This window comes from Alligator mississippiensis, chromosome 3 (genome assembly GCF_030867095.1).
Source record: "Alligator mississippiensis isolate rAllMis1 chromosome 3, rAllMis1, whole genome shotgun sequence".
Taxonomy (NCBI): domain Eukaryota; kingdom Metazoa; phylum Chordata; order Crocodylia; family Alligatoridae; genus Alligator; species Alligator mississippiensis.
The window spans coordinates 78168154-78183997 of record NC_081826.1 but is presented as its reverse complement, the minus strand read 5'-3'; the positions used below and the strand labels follow the sequence as shown (position 1 = coordinate 78183997).

The 15844-nt window shown below is 39.8% G+C and overlaps 1 protein-coding gene across 5 annotated transcripts in view; it reads right to left on the bottom strand.

Moving 5' to 3' along the window:
* PRKDC (protein kinase, DNA-activated, catalytic subunit) overlaps nt 1–15844 on the bottom strand; it is a 127903-nt gene that overhangs the window by 63814 nt on the left and 48245 nt on the right. For all 5 annotated transcript variants that reach the window (XR_009460734.1, XM_019498583.2, XM_006268817.4 and 2 more), the window contains 10 exons: nt 12234–12361; nt 10023–10230; nt 9080–9258; nt 7264–7432; nt 6493–6558; nt 5905–5977; nt 3595–3743; nt 2274–2411; nt 1977–2096; nt 971–1114 (listed from right to left, as the gene is read on the bottom strand). Coding sequence is in view for 4 of the 5 variants with exons in the window: in XM_019498583.2 (XP_019354128.2) it covers nt 971–1114; nt 1977–2096; nt 2274–2411; nt 3595–3743; nt 5905–5977; nt 6493–6558; nt 7264–7432; nt 9080–9258; nt 10023–10230; nt 12234–12361 (1374 nt within the window). In the remaining variant the exon portion in view is untranslated. The remainder of the gene's footprint in view (nt 1–970; nt 1115–1976; nt 2097–2273; nt 2412–3594; nt 3744–5904; nt 5978–6492; nt 6559–7263; nt 7433–9079; nt 9259–10022; nt 10231–12233; nt 12362–15844) is intronic.

Below are 15844 nucleotides of genomic sequence, written 5' to 3'. Positions count from 1 at the left end.
AGATTTAATGCTCAGAATACTATAATATAAGGACCTCCATTCTAATTAAGCATTCTATCAGCTGGGCTTCATTTTAAATGGGAAAAGGAGTTAGACATGAGGAGCTGACATGATGCTAACCACAAATTGTCTATGCTCACTCCCAAGTCCCAATCAATATGGATGCTGACCAATTTAATTCTTCACATTGTTTTTGACCCAATATGATTTTGCAGTGAAGTCAAGGTCAGAATTCAGCAAAAATGGAGTTGCTTTATGAGGATCTCTGACATACGTTGACAGGATGGGATCAAGCAAAAATATAGCCAAACTCAAATCCAGCCAGCAAAAGAAAGAACACATCCAAACCACTCCTTCTTGCTGGTAGTAGAATATTGTTCTATGAACAATAGAAGGCTTCTGCCACCACAGGAAACATCATCACCTTCACAGTCCAAGTGAAGACATGTCCATGCTTTCTTATGACAGCTATGGCCCTTTTCCACAATGGTGCCTTCCAGGTACACTGTATACCCTACTAACAACAAGCCATCTGCTTACAGAAGACCTGTAGCACAGACAAGCTCTATGTTACTCAACATTCATTTATCTTTGACGAAATGGTAAGAACGTGGTTTTCAACACACATCTGTGAAAACTTAATATTCAACTACAGCAAGACATGACAGTGTCACCTCTAAGTCCATAAATACATATTTGTCAAGTATGCTGTAGTCTGCTGCATTTAAATGACATGAAGTATCTGTTAGCAGACCAAAACAATCTGGGATGCCCATTGCTCAACAAGGTGCTTTCAATGTAGGGGCACAGATTCTTTGATTAAGACCCTAAACTTTTTTCTTAAACTGATCGAGCTGTTTATATTGACTATGAAAAAAGAAAAAAAACCACATTAAGGATGGAATAAAACCATTATGTATACTCCATTTTACATAGTGACATAGAACTATAATGTTCTCTATTTCCTTACTTTGGGAGAAGCTACACTAGTCCAAGAAAGCAGAGTAACTACTATTTCCACCACCATGTAATGAATCCCTTCTCCTCCATTATCCCGAGAAACAACAAGTTGCAACAAGGGACCAAGCCAATGCCTTGCATAAGGTCGGAAAACCTAGAGAGAATAAAGAACAAACAATCAGCTCTAAAACTAACTTAGTATTGAAGAAGGTAATGCATTAAGATATAAAAACCTATTAAATTCACCTTTTCAATACAGTTTTTACCTCATTTCCTCCAAAAAATAAACTGCAGGAATTAAAAAAACCCCCCACTTAATAAAATTTCCTTATTGTGATTATATTTGCTGCTTGTTCTTTCTGCCTACAAGCCTTCAACACTGATGTTCATAATAAATGATTTCTTTCATTGGAGCCCACTAAATATAGCAATTACACCAGTGTTTCATATACAGAGTCCCCCTCCAAAGGAAAGTAACCCATATCTAGACATAAAAATACATATTGTTCAAACCGTTACTCTAGAGATTTGTTACTACACAGGTTTTGAAATGCTATGAAATGCAGTAGTTTTATACTTTGGATCTGATATGCCCTGGAAGGTGAAAGTTATGATACAAGTATCTAAAGCAAGTAAGAGTACTCAGCTTTAAGGAAACTGATGCAGGTAGGGTAGAAATACATTAGCTTGGACCAGGAAGAGAAAGCATTTTCTCAGTCATCAAAGGACAACTATACACATTTGTATTTTATTGCAATTAGACCTATGCAAAAATCAAATGGTTTTATTCAATAAGGTTTCCCCCACACTAATTCATATAATCAATACCACCCAGTTTTCACCTGAAGGCTAAGCCGGCAACACTTTCCTTCAATAGGGCTAAGTAACAAAAGCTGAACCCAGAAAAACTTAGTCTGAAATGGGGTTTGTCCTAAAAGGCTTATTCAGCTGCAATTATAATTTAAGACTGTATTTAAGCAAAAAGAATCAGAACTTGATGCAATGAAATCACTCACCTCCTCAGTATTAACAATAAGCTTTGCTAAGAAGAGGCGAATGTTTAATGGTACTGATGGGTTCCCCAATTTGCTATGCAGAAACTTCATCCATGGAGGAAGGGCTACTGAAACTGCCCCCTGAAATCAAAATGAAAAGCTTCCCTTAAACTAAGAACAACTTAAAATTACCAAAGAAAAAACAGAAGGTTTTACTCTACTACAACAACAAACACTACAAAGCAAGGTTTCTATTATAAACCCCTTTCTTGGCATCATATTTGTAACTAGTGGGCTAGGCCATTAAACAGTACTGACCTCATCTACTTGGGGTGTGATTTGATTTCTCTGCATATGTTTAATCAGAGTTGTCATAGCTGTCATACATTCATGTTGATTGAGCTCATCCATCTCGAGTTCCATTTCATCATCTAGAACCATGGACTCAGTGGATTCCTGTACAAAAAAAGATAGTGCTTGAGTTTTTTAAATCATCAGTGTTAATACTGTATACATCCCGATTTTCCAGTCTACCTATGCAGACCTTATTACAATACTGCTTAATGGGGATTACATTAAATACATAGTTCAAACCAAAACACGTTTGCCTAAGGATATCAGCCAGCTGTTGCTTTGACTTAGGCATTTATTAAGAGTATAGTGCCAAACCAGAACATACATGGAAAGTCAGACCCCACAGAACTTATAATTTCAGTTCACAGCTGGAGAAGAAAACTGCCATCCGAGACCACCACCATTATGCAAGATTCTGTGTGCACACCCCAACTTCCACTCAAGATGTTTGTGAAGTATTTAATCACAGATTCATTTAGAAGCCAATTTTCCAATAAGAGAAAACTGCTTTCACCACTGAAAAGGAATGGAAATTAGAGCAATTTGATGTAGCTTATGGTTAGACTCATAAAATTAACCAACATATTTTTATTATAGTTAACTGTTAAAACAGGAAAACTGTTGGCTTTCCTGATATCATACTATGATTAATTTTGAAATTTTGCCTTTAACACTGATGGTAACTCAAATACCTAGTGTCTTTTCCAAAGGCAAATCTTTCAGATGTATGTGCAATAAGGCAATTTCTTTCTGACTTGACCACTGACACAACTTCAACTCAAGTCTGATTTTTTTCTATGTAGAACTGGCACAACAACACTTCAGGTAGTACAATGATAAAAATGCTAGAGAAAACATTGCTCTCTTGCCCTTTCTAATGATTATTTCATGCATCCCAGCAAAGGGGTGGAGGGAAATGGGAAATATTGAGTTTTTTAAAAATGGCACAAAAATATTTACTTGCAGTTGTAAAATATAAAGCCACTGTTACTTTTCTTATATTGACTAGATTTTAAAAGTTAAAAGGGGCAAATCTTAACTTATACTTAAGACAGCTTAGACACATAGTAGAGGAGGGGTGGGCAATTATTTCAGCTAGAGGGCTACTTGTTGATATTTGGTGAGCTGTTGAGGGCTGCAAGGGTACACCACTTGGCAAAATGCTATTGAACCTTGTATCTGTACAAACAACACATACATGAAGCCTGCTTTTCCAGTTATCGTATCTATTTATCAAGAGATTGACAAGCTTATTCCTGTACACAGCATACAAGCCTCTAATCACCTTTCTCCTGAAACGAGCACTAGTAGCTGTTGGATCTTGCGTGTTATATGAAAAACTTTGGACTCCAGTAGAGAAATCAAACTGACTCATCTCCTCACTGAGACTGCTGTCTACCATATAGGATGCAGAAGGCAAATACTGAGGCTCATCTGAATAAGAAAAATAAATTGTTAATTAAGACAATAACTCATATTAAACTCACCTTTAGTGACAACTCACAAGACTGATAAAAACTGATTACCTAATGAAGGTGGTCTTCTAAAAAAAATTTTATCAGGCACAGTAGCTACTAGGCCTGTGCAAAGCAGCTAGTATTCACTTCGGATTCGGCCAATTCATTGATTCATAGATTAGGGTGGGAAGGGACCTCAATAGATCATCGAGTCTGACCCCCTGCATAGGCAGGAAAGAGTGCTGGGTTCAGATGACCCCAGCTAGTTGGTTATCCAACCTCCTTCTTGAAGACCCCCAGGGTAGGGGACAGCACCATCTCCCTTAGGAGCCCATTCCAGATTTTGGCCACTAACTGTGAAGAAGTCCTTCCTAATGTCCAGTCTAAATCTGCTCTCTGCTAGCTTATGGCCATTATTTCTTGTGACCCCCAGGGGTGCCTCGGTGAGTAGAGCCTCACCAATTCCCTTCTGCGCCCCCATGATGAATCGATAGGCAGCCACAAGGTCGCCTCTCAACCTTCTCTTGTGGAGGCTGAAGAGGTCCAGGTTCTCCTCGTAGGGCTTGGCCTGCAAGCCCTTAACCATATGAGTGGCCCTTCTCTGGACCCTCTCCAAGTTATCCACATCCCTCTTAAAGTGTGGCACCCAAAACTGGATGCAGTATTCCAACAGCGGTCTGACCAGTGCTCGACAGAAGGGAAGTATCACCTCCTTGGCTCTGTTTGTCATGCACCTGCTGTCCCATTCAAATCACTGTCCCAAATCGTTTCAGCTGAATCTGATTTGGAGATTCAACTGAATGTCCAAATCAAACCTGCCCCATCCCCCACCCGCTCTCCCAGCCTCGTTAATGGCTGCCCTGCCCAGCCCCAGTGTCCCGACTTTTTAAAAGAGCCCCGCACCCACCGGCTGCTGTCAGGCTGGGGGGCAATCCCCACTGCCCTGTGCTGCGTTGGGGGTTCTGCCACGAGCCCCCAGAGGCACCGAGGGCCACCACAGCAGCCAGTGAGTGCATGGCTTTTTGTTGTTGATGTTGGGTTTTTTAAGCGCCAGGATGCTGGGGCCAGGTGGGGCAGCCATGGGCGGAGGGGGGGCCTGGGAGAGCGAGCAGGGAATGAGGGCTCATGCAGAGCCCCCCATGCAGTGCAGAGCAGTGGGGGGCAGGAGGGATCACCCCCCCCCCCAACCTGGCAGCAGCTGGTGAGTGTGGGCTCTTTTTTTTTTTTTTTTTTTTTAAGAGCCGGGACACTGGGGTCATGGTAGGGCAGCCATTGACGAGGCTGGGAGAGTGGGCAAGGGTTGGGGGGCACTCAGGGAGGCTAAGGGAGCAGGCAGGGGATGGGGCCTGGCAGGGGTCTCCCCATGGTCCCCTCCCTCCTCCTCCACCCCCCTATTTACTGGCATGGAGCTCACGTTCAGCTCCCTGTGGTGCGAGCAGGGAGTGCCTGCATCACCAAATCTGAATCTTTTTCCAAATATTTTCCAAATTGATTTGGAGGCTTCAAATCAATTTGGACCTTTCTATTGGTCTCCTGATTCAATTCAGATTCAGAGATTCGGACGCCAAATTGAGCTGAATCTCCTCTGAATCGAATCAGCACCCGAACCTTCACACAGCCGTAGTAGCTATGTGTGTGTTTAGTACAAGGGCTTAGTCCATATTTCACTGTAATTAAAATTTCTGTTAGAAATGATAAACTGTCCCCTTCCTTGTAAAAATATGCCATGGAAGTAAGAACTTCTGCTGATAAATAAGCATTAGCAATTAAAAATTGGCTGCACTTTAATGATAACAGAAGTATACAACAGATCATCTTCCATGTACTCTGAAAAATACTGGAGTGGGAAAGCTTTAGAAAGCTATTTAACGAACACATCAAAATGCAAAATATAGTCTAAATTGGCAAATTTTATATAATGCTACATCTACATGAAGCTATTGAGAAAATAGAAGGAAATAATATTTTCCATAGCTCCATTACTAGAGAGCTACCAAACCATCTTTAGATCCCATTGGCAGCTTTTCCTGGATCATCTTTAATACAAAATGAGCACATCAAAATCAAAATGTGCAAATGTCAACTGTAAACTTAAGATTAATTAAAAAAAAATTTTTTTAAATCAATGAATATCATACCTGGACCACCATTTACTGTATCCCTGGCTTCCTTCCTAATGGCAATATACCTTTTCTTCCTTTCCATTGGCACCTAAGACACAACAAAGAGCTAAGTTTTTTTACATGGTTTTTAACTTGAATTAAACAATGACGAATCCCAAATAAGTTGAGCATCTTTTATAGATAGCATATTTATCTGAAGTAATACAGCTTTTCAACTGATAGCCAAAGAAAGAGTTCCAGCTACTGAAAATGAATTGCAATTCTGATTAACAGTGCTTAAGACTACCTTGTGCCAAATTAATTACTTACTCTGGTAGTGGGTTATCAGAGTAAGTTTGCCAAAACAGTAAAAGCAGCGCTTTGCAACTCCCAGAGTTTGGAATTTTTACCTGCAAAAATTATGAATTAACTAGTCTTAAAAAAAAAAAAGAAAAAAGAAGATATAAGTGGATTTTTCCTAGCAATTTCATGCACTCCAACAGCATTATTTCCATCTCCCTATCTCTTTGCATGTGTAAATACTATGGTATGCAATGACTGTTAATGTTAAAAGCAATTTAACATTTCCACTTTATTATAACAAAGCGCAGAGCTCATACTCACCTCAATTTCTACAGGAAAAGAATACTGATGCTTCAGATCTATCAAGTTTTCAAAAATGAGCAAGTTCTGTGAACCAAAGCACAGCTGACAATTTAGGAAGTCATAATGTAATCAGTGGCTACTAGTGCAGTTAGATTAAACAGAATCTATTTCAACATACCAAACACAATGAAAAGTAATGGTCTCATGCAAGGAGTTCATTCATAAGAATTATACTAATATAAATGTTCGTTTTAGAATCTTCTGAGAAGCAAGATTTTTTTTGGTGCTATCTTTTACTGGAACAACTACATAATTACAAGAGATGCTAAACAACCTTTCAGACATAGAAGTGCTCTTCTGCTAACATTTCTCCAACTATTTAGTTGTTCCAGAAAATATTTCACTAAAATACTGAGCTTCTCACATATTTCCTGTATCTTCACAGCTATAACATTCCAACTCTATTAATATTTAAGAAACTAAATGTTGGTTATTTTCTGTACTTAACCAACAACTATTTAAAAATAAAGCAGGGTCAAATGTCTTGCTACTTTAACCCCCAACCAGATATGGAAACCTTTATCTGCATTCAAATATTATATAGGATTAAAAGAAGCCAACCACTTCCCTGTTTATTTCAGACACTATTAAGAGAAGGACCAGTTGTGGGAAACAGATTTTGGTTTGATTCACTGGAACACAAGTAAAATCTTCCCACTAGCATCTTACTATACCGGATGGACCCTGCAGAACATTAACAACAATGGTAGTTTCCACATCAACATTTACCTTTTCTGGTTTTTCAGTGAAAAGGAAGCCCTGGTAGAATTTACTTTCAGTGAAGACGCAACTGATGACAGCAATGGCACAGTTATATGCAGCACAATGATACTCTCTCCTCTTTCCCAAAAGGTGACTCTCACCTGCCATATTTTCTGTAAATGCATCATAGCAAGACCTTAAAAGAGAGACCAAAAATCTTGTCAACATTTTCTAGAATATCACAGAGGCCCCAATACAATGAGTAGTGAAGGAAGCAGAAAGACAACATAAGCTTTGTAAGGGAGCCAGAGTGCAATCGAGCAGTACCAGCACACACCACCTCAAATATTTAAGTCTTCAATAGGAATCCTTTGTAGCAGCAGTATCACCCAGCACCAGTGAAAACAAACCTTAGCTAGTATTTCTATAGAAATTCCCAATGCAGGGAACCTATTACTTCAGCTATTTCAAATTAGAGGGATACAATTCCTCTACCCATATAGGTAAATTTCACAAACCTCTTCCCCAGAAATTCAAGTGGGAACGGGCCAGACAGGAATCATTATACAGCAGGCAAATAATGCAAACTTGAATCTGGTTTTCAAAGTTCTGTCAATCATCAGACTAAAGCTATTTTTTAAAGAAAGATCCTTGTAAGATATAATGAATTAGGAAATAAAATAAATATAAATTCATTAAATCTGCTGCATTTTAGTGTTCTGTACGTGTCAAAGAAGAAAGATACTTAATTGTAAAATAAAACAGTGCTACTGAACTTTTACATGTAGTATTATTTTTCTTTCTATGGTGTTAATTCATCAAAATGATACCTGCTGCCATTACTGCAAATTCATAATGATGTAAATGCAAATCTACAATACCTGTAGTCCAGTGATACTGGGAAATTTGCTGGCTCCTTAAAAATAAATTGTATCCTGGGATCCTGTGGTTCAGGATCATAATTACTGTAATAAGTATACACAGCAAAAGGTGGCTAAGCTACTGTTGGAAATATTAATTCTACACCTTAATGATGAGCATCATTTAGGAATAACTAAAATGAATATCCTTTCTATGAAACATTCATCTTCAGGAACTAGATGGCCAAACAGACCTTTTCCATTTAAGTGTTATGCTTCCAATTTCACTGGACAAAGGGGACACTAACAAGATCTAGAGTCCACCATTAGCAAGCTAGAATAAAGTTGATTTGCAGAGCATCATTTTCAGAGATGGCAAGATATGTCCTTTATTAAACACTCCCCACCTCCCACAACACAGGACATACAAACAAGGAAGTAAGAAAAGCTGTAACTACCCTGATGAAGTATTCCAGGATATGGACAGACATAATTTGTAAAGTGCTTCAAAAGCTACTGCACTTTGAAGTGCTTAAAATATGGAGCACTTTGGCCATGAACAGATTTACAGCTCTCATTCTCTGTGCCCCCCCGAGTGCTTCATAATGCACACAACAGCATGCAGTAGCATGCTCTTCAGCCACAGCCAGAAAGTACAATAGGTTATTGCTCAGTCCTGCAGCTCCACTCCCCAGAAGGAGCACTTCATAAAGTATGTACATTTGTCCACTTACCCTTTAAAAGCACTTCAAATATAACATCTGTTCACAGCCCTGGCCTCTACATTTGCTGGTCACCATATCACCATATTGAGACAAACCCAATTCCATATCTAGTGTTTAAAACATGATTTGGATCTTCTCTTAAATTTATCCATTGCTAGGATGGATTTTTTTTTCCAAACTGCATACAACGAAACAGTATCTGGCTCGTTAGCTAATTAGAAGCAAATAAAGGTTATTACACACATGAGAAACACTTACTTTATTAGCATCTTGGTAAGTTCATTCCCTTCTACATTTGTGGTGCCCTGGTAAGCCTGGTTAATTTGAGAGTCCTTCGAGTGAACATCCTCTTTTGAGAGACGTGAATACAGCACTTCCAGGATCTTATAATACCCCGTTTTCTTGATGACTTGTGTATAAAAAACGGTTTCATTTGACTAAAGACAAGAAGCACAGAAAGATCTCTTAGCTCTTGTCCTTATAACATATTTTGCTACCGTTTCCACTGAGTTGTTTCTTATTTATTTCTTTGTTCTAAAGGTAACAATAATTTTATATCAAAAGTCAGGTTTCAAGCTGCTCTTAAATAAGTAATTTATGAATACTTCATATTAAACTGTTGTTTATTGGGATATCTACTGTGTGTCTGTAATTAATTTAGTTTATTAGGGGCTGTTAGGAAAAAAAAATAAGAAAAAGAATGGTTGATAATAAGCCATGCTCTTGCTGCTGGCCAGGCCGCAAGCTGCAGGAAAGCTGCAGCTTCCCCAGCCCCCAGATTAGGCTGCAGAGGACTCGTGGCACGGGCTTTGCCCTGGGACACGTAGCAGTGGCATAAGGTGTGCACTGCTTCGTGTCCCCAGGGAAGCGGATGTCTGTACTCATCTGGACATGACCTAGATGTTCAAACTTAGGCCATTTACAGATGCTCACTTTGTGCCGGGAAAAAAGCCTCTTTCCTGGCACAAACAGGGAAGTACAGACATTCGAAAGATTTCTTGTGGAAGAGAACTGGCTCTTCCACAAGAAGTTAGGCCCTTATTGTGTTAATTTTTGCTCTAGTGTCCTCAAAAATTGAAAACATTATTTTAAATTCAATCTTGTTTCTGAGCTAAACAAACTATATATTTGTAACATCTCAGAGAATGACTGTAACTTTGTAGCGAAACTGTTCCAATTGCAAAGAATAAACGATGCTTACTTTTGTAAATCTAGACTTGAGTGTATCCATGGCTTCCACTACAATCTTGCTGAAGAATTCTTTCAGTGCGTCCAGGCTGCAGTATAACAGGAGTGTGAGGAGAGAGCGATCCAAAAAGGCTTGACGTGTGACATTTGAAAGAAGGGATTCACTCTGGAACATTTTGTACACAGTGTCTAAGAGCACCACTTGTTTGTTGCAGTCACTCCTACATAAGATGAACATTTTTTGGTAAAAAACCTCCACTACCAAATGTGTTTAAGTTTTAAAACTCTGCACAATATCTACTTTTTTTATCCCATTTCCATTCTTACTTACACGTATCATGACCTTAGCAGATTGATCAAGGTTACCAGTGTCAGGGTTTAATCTTTTATTAAGTAACATTCTGCTGCACAAGTCACTATTTGTCCAACACCATAACCTGGCACAGAAATCCGCTCTCCTAACAAAGCCATTCTCCAATGAAATGTGAAGCCACTAAAGATTCTGCCTGGTTCAGGGGAATGCCCAAACCTTGACTCAATTTCCAACTGGGTAATTACAATCTACACCCACATTTCTCCTCATACTGTCAGATGCCAAGTTTTTCCTCCACTTCCTATCAAACAGGTGTGGTGCTGCTGTCCACTGTTAAACCTGGATGTATTTCATTCCATAGAAAGCTGCATAGTTGAAGCAATTCTTGTATATGTATAGTCACATCTTTTCAACTATTCAAAATATTATTATATAACTGAACATGTAGAGCAAGCCAAATTAGCCAAGCATAGGAAACTTGTCATATACAACAATTTGTTTTCCAGCATCCAGTTTTGTTTGTTTACAGATGTGTTCAAATTAAGTAACAAATCTCATATATACAAAAAAGGTATCAACTACTGGAGTCTGATCCATGGTGATGAGATCCCAATCATCTATTCACACATAAATTTTGCAAAAGAAGTATCCGATTCATTAAGGTACACAGCTTCTGGTATGGAACTGCTGGGCATTCAGAATCTCGTCCTCTATGCACGGGACCATTTGGATAGGGATGATTCTGCCTGAGGCAGGGTGCTAGACTAGATAACCTCTGGAGGTCGCTTTTACCCTTACTTTTATGACTCTTAATAGAAATGTTTCTACATCTTATGTAATATGCAGAGACCGCCCCCCCCTCAGAAGGAGGAGATAAATAGATAACAAGGAAAAAGCTGCTACTCCCTTCCCAAATGAAGCCAAATATAGCCACCATTTGCTACTAAATAGTAACATGGGTCAAAGGAAGAGACAGAAAGGGGGGGGAATTAAAAACTTGAAAAATGGCAGATATGCGACACCACAGAGATACTTTGGGCCTCCTTTTCTCTGAATAATAGAAGAGGTTGGTCTTGATTTCCAAAAAAATAAAATTAAAAAAAATAAAAACAACAACAACAACGAGAAGGATTGGTTACTTCTCAAATTTACAGAAAGGAAAAAAAATGTAGCCTACTTATAATAGTTTTGCTACATGCATACGATACTATAGATAATTATAAATCTAAAAATCCAAAACAAATATGGGCATAAGAAAAAGACTGAAGTCAGAAAACTAGAAATCAAAATATAAGCTAGAACACATTCTTTTCCAAACAACACATTTTTGTTGTACCATTCAATGGGCATGTTAGCAATACTGCTGATCTGTCATGGTGACACTCATAGTAAATAAGTCAGCATAATATATTTCATAGAGTCATAGATTGTTAGGGGCTGGAAGGGGCCTTGCAGATTCATTGGGTCCAGCCCCCCAACTCTAGGCAGGAAGACAACTGGGGTCAAGAATCCTGTGAATGTCTTGCATGATTAGTGTCTTGATTTGAATCGCACTGGAACAGACTGCATTATAAAGGCTTTCCAGAATTTGTCCAAACATTTGAAGTGTCACAGGGGAAGACAAAATAATAACTGACTGGATTTTATAGAAAGTACTTGGAAAAGGCAAACAAGGAAAAATTTTAGAAGGATATGTTATAATTTATGAAGGCATGGTGGGGTGGGGAGGAGACTCAAGATCTCTTAAAAACAACAGCCAGAAATATAATATTTGTATGCATATTACTGCTTGTATGTTTATTATTAATGTATATTATTCTATTACTAGGTCTCAGGCCACCACTGTAAGGTTTACATAAGAACAGTTTTGCTTCAGTGAGGTTTCAAAGAGGGACAATACACTGAATTCACCTTTTGATAACTCTTCTGAAGCTGGTTTGAAACAAGTCCTCCATGCAGTGTCTATGATCCCAACAAAGGATTTCTGTCATCAGCTGTAACAGCAAAGGACTCTGAGATAATTCCAGAGCATCTAGAAACTAGAGAGAGGGGGAAAAAAAAAAAGAATACAAGAGCTGCAATAAATGTGTTCTCAACAGCCCTAACGTGAGACAAAAATTTGAATCTAATAGGAGAAACTGAACAAAGAATTCAAGCCTCTGAATTTGGATGTCTTAGAGTTCTACAGGGGTGTAGGTTGTAGCTGTGTTGGTCTAAGGACATAGGCAGACAAGGTTCCTTGGATGAATCTGATATCTTTCATTAGACCAACCCAAATAGTTGGAAAATAATTCTTAAGCAAGCTTTTGGGTTCAAAAACCTTTGGTCAGGCTAAGGAAGTTTCAGCAGTTGGTGTGTGCTCTTCCTGGATGCAATGAAAAGTAAAGAAGCCAGCGGCTGGGCTCGTATGCATACAAGACAGGTAGTCAGTGAAAATGTAGACTGAGGAGTCAATGGGTGAGAGACAGGCGGGGGGGGAAGAAGGGGGATGAAAGTGGAGAGATACCTGGGGAGTCAGATGTCAGGCAGGTTATAATGTGTCATAAATCCAATGTCTATATTTAGTCCATGATTTTTAGTATCCAGGAGGTTGATGAAGTGGAGTTCATAGGCTTGTCTCTGGGAAGTGCAATTGTTTGAATGGAAAATCTGCAAACAATTGCAACCCATACCAGACAGAGACCCTATTCTTAAAGAGATCTTCCCAGAGCCACCCATCCTAGCCTTCAAACAAGCACCGAACCTCGCTAATCTCACCACCAGAAGCAAATTTCCTCAAGCCCAGAACACACCAAAAGGATCCAGACCGTGCCATGACAAGAAATGCAAAACCTGCCAACACATCTCCACCACCGAGGTATCTCTCCACTTTCATCCCCCTTCTTTCCCCCCTCCCCACCTGTCTCTCACCCATTGACTCCTCAATCTACATTTTCACTGACTACCTGTCTTGTATGCATCCCAGCCCAGCCGCTGGCTTCTTTACTTTTTGTTGCATCCAGGAAGAGCACACACCAACTGCTGAAACTTCCTTAGCCTGACGAAGGGTTTTTGAACCCGAAAGCTTGCTTAATAATTATTTTCCAACTATTTGGGTTGGTCTAATAAAAGATATCAGATTCACCCAAGGAATCTTGTCTGCCTTAGAGTTCTACAAATATTTGTTCAAATAAAGTTAAAAGTTTAACAAATGGAATAACTGCATGACCCCTACTAGCTGAGCCCCTAAAAAGCTAGAGTGATTTTGTCATGTGACCAGAAGAGCTGGCCTATCAAACATAGCTCTATAGGGAACAAATAATGGAAGAAAGAAGAAACGCTGCCCAGTGTCAATTTTGGAATGCTACCACCACCACCTGGATGGGAAGGTTACATACAGGACTGGAGCAGTGGGTTGCAGTGGTGTGGTCACACCACCCCTTCAGCTGTGCTCTTAGTGTACAATGAGTTCTCCAAGCTCATCAGCTGGTGGCACAGGCTCTTACCAGAGGCAGTGCTTCACATAGCTCTGAGTCTCAGGGGGTGAGCAATGCTGGCATTTGCCCCTCCTTTTCTACTGCACTCAAGTTTGGCATAAGGAAGCAGATGGTGAATGGCAGTGGCGATCACCCCTTGGGCTCTAGAGCTGTGCAAAACAGTGGCTATAGCAAAAGCCCACACCAACCAGCTGATGAGCTCTGAAAGCTCCCTGCACAAGTAGAGCTTGAGCCAGAGCCCCCACTGACCAACCAGGAGCTCAGAGGGCTAATTACATGTGGGCTGCATGGCCCAAGGGGGTGTAGCTAAAACTTCCCTCACTCCTCTCCTGGATTCACTGTGGTTATATGTAAAACTTCTCCAAACTATTACAGGCTCCCTTAATAGGGTAGCTGTGACAGCCGGAACCAAATAAATTAATAAGCAATAAAGATGTGCTTCTTAGAGGCATTTGGAATTTTTGTCTAATATAAAGCTTGTAAATTTGTAACCCGCAAATGTAAGTTGTAACTATTCGTGAAACTAACTGGGCCTCAAAGACAAAGCTATAGCTGTAAGATTAGCTGACCTAGTAGTTTTTTGCTCAGAATTCAGCTTGATAAAAAACTAGACTCAACCGCCTGGCCCACCCAGCACGTTCCAGGAAAGCACGTCTCAAAAAAAGCAGAGTCAGAGGAATCTAAAGGGGTTGGATTTAGGCGAAGTAAAGTTAAATTCAAGCCTGAAGATGCTGCATTGTAATCTGCTTATTGGATAAACCCAAGTTCGGGTAGTAACCTTTTATAATAATTTTTAACACTTTTTAATCCCATAGGGTAACAGCTATAAGGCAAGATTGTGAGTGGCTCTAAAGACAACAGATTAGCATAAGACTAGGTATAAAAAGGGCATGTGTCAGGTGACCAACAGGAAGGAGGGAACAGAATGGTCACTGCTGTTCCACGCCCAGACTCCCCATGTGAGTGAGGATCGGATCCTGATTAAGGGAACTTCCCCGGTAATCCCTCCGACAGTGTCAATCGGGGACGTCTGACTTTGCTGGAATCACCTGGCACGCACCTGGCATTGAGGGACTATCGATTAGTTACCAACCCATGTCTGTCTATCTGTTGTTTTAAACAGCCCAGGGGCTGATACCCTCGCAGTGCCCAGCCAGCCTGTGACAGATTGATCTATCTATCTGTTGTTATTATTTACTATTAGCTTTTTAATAGTGCATTATTTGCTTATTGCACTTATCTTTCTGTTAACTGTTGTGCAAGTGTAAACTATAATAAATTTGCCATTGCTTTACTCCCAACTCTGCCTCCTCGATCCCGAACCAAACAGCCCAGTGGCTAAATTGATATACTCTCAGTGCCCAGCTGGCCTGTAACAGGTAGCTTGTCGTATTTTATGCTTTAAACTTGCACCTGTTTATAGAGTGGTGAATTATAGCATTGTTTAAAGTTTTCTTTTATATTCAGCCTAAAGTTCTGTATAGCCTCATTATTATCTGAACTTTTCATTTTGCTGGTGTTTGCAATATCAACTGGCCTTGTTTCCTGCAAGCAGTTTATGACCTTGGGTTTGCTCGCATGCTGTTTCTTTCCTTTTTCTATTACTGTGAGAAGGTTTTCTAACACAACGTAGTAATAGTTTTGTTACTAGCCCAAATTAACTGAACTTGGCACTAATCGGCTGAATCAGAGGGATGAAATGATTGGATCCGTTAATGAAAGGTTATAAAGGAGACCAATGGACAGTGCTTAAAGTAAGACACTGGAAAAAGGCCAAATTAAGAGGTGTGCTCATAATGGGAATGTTGAACAAAGGAATATGCTGACAGGATAAAGTATGAACAATATGCTGACTGCAAATAGACCAATCCAAAAGCAAGGAGTCAAAGGAGTCAAGTGAAAGAAAATCATAAAAGGGGCAAGCAAGGAAGTTAAGTGTCATCGTTATCAACATCATCATTTACATCATGAATGCAGCTTTCGACACCTGTCGGGATCATCCCAGCCAATGACAAACCCTTTGCTTCAGGAATGGAGCAGCTGTCT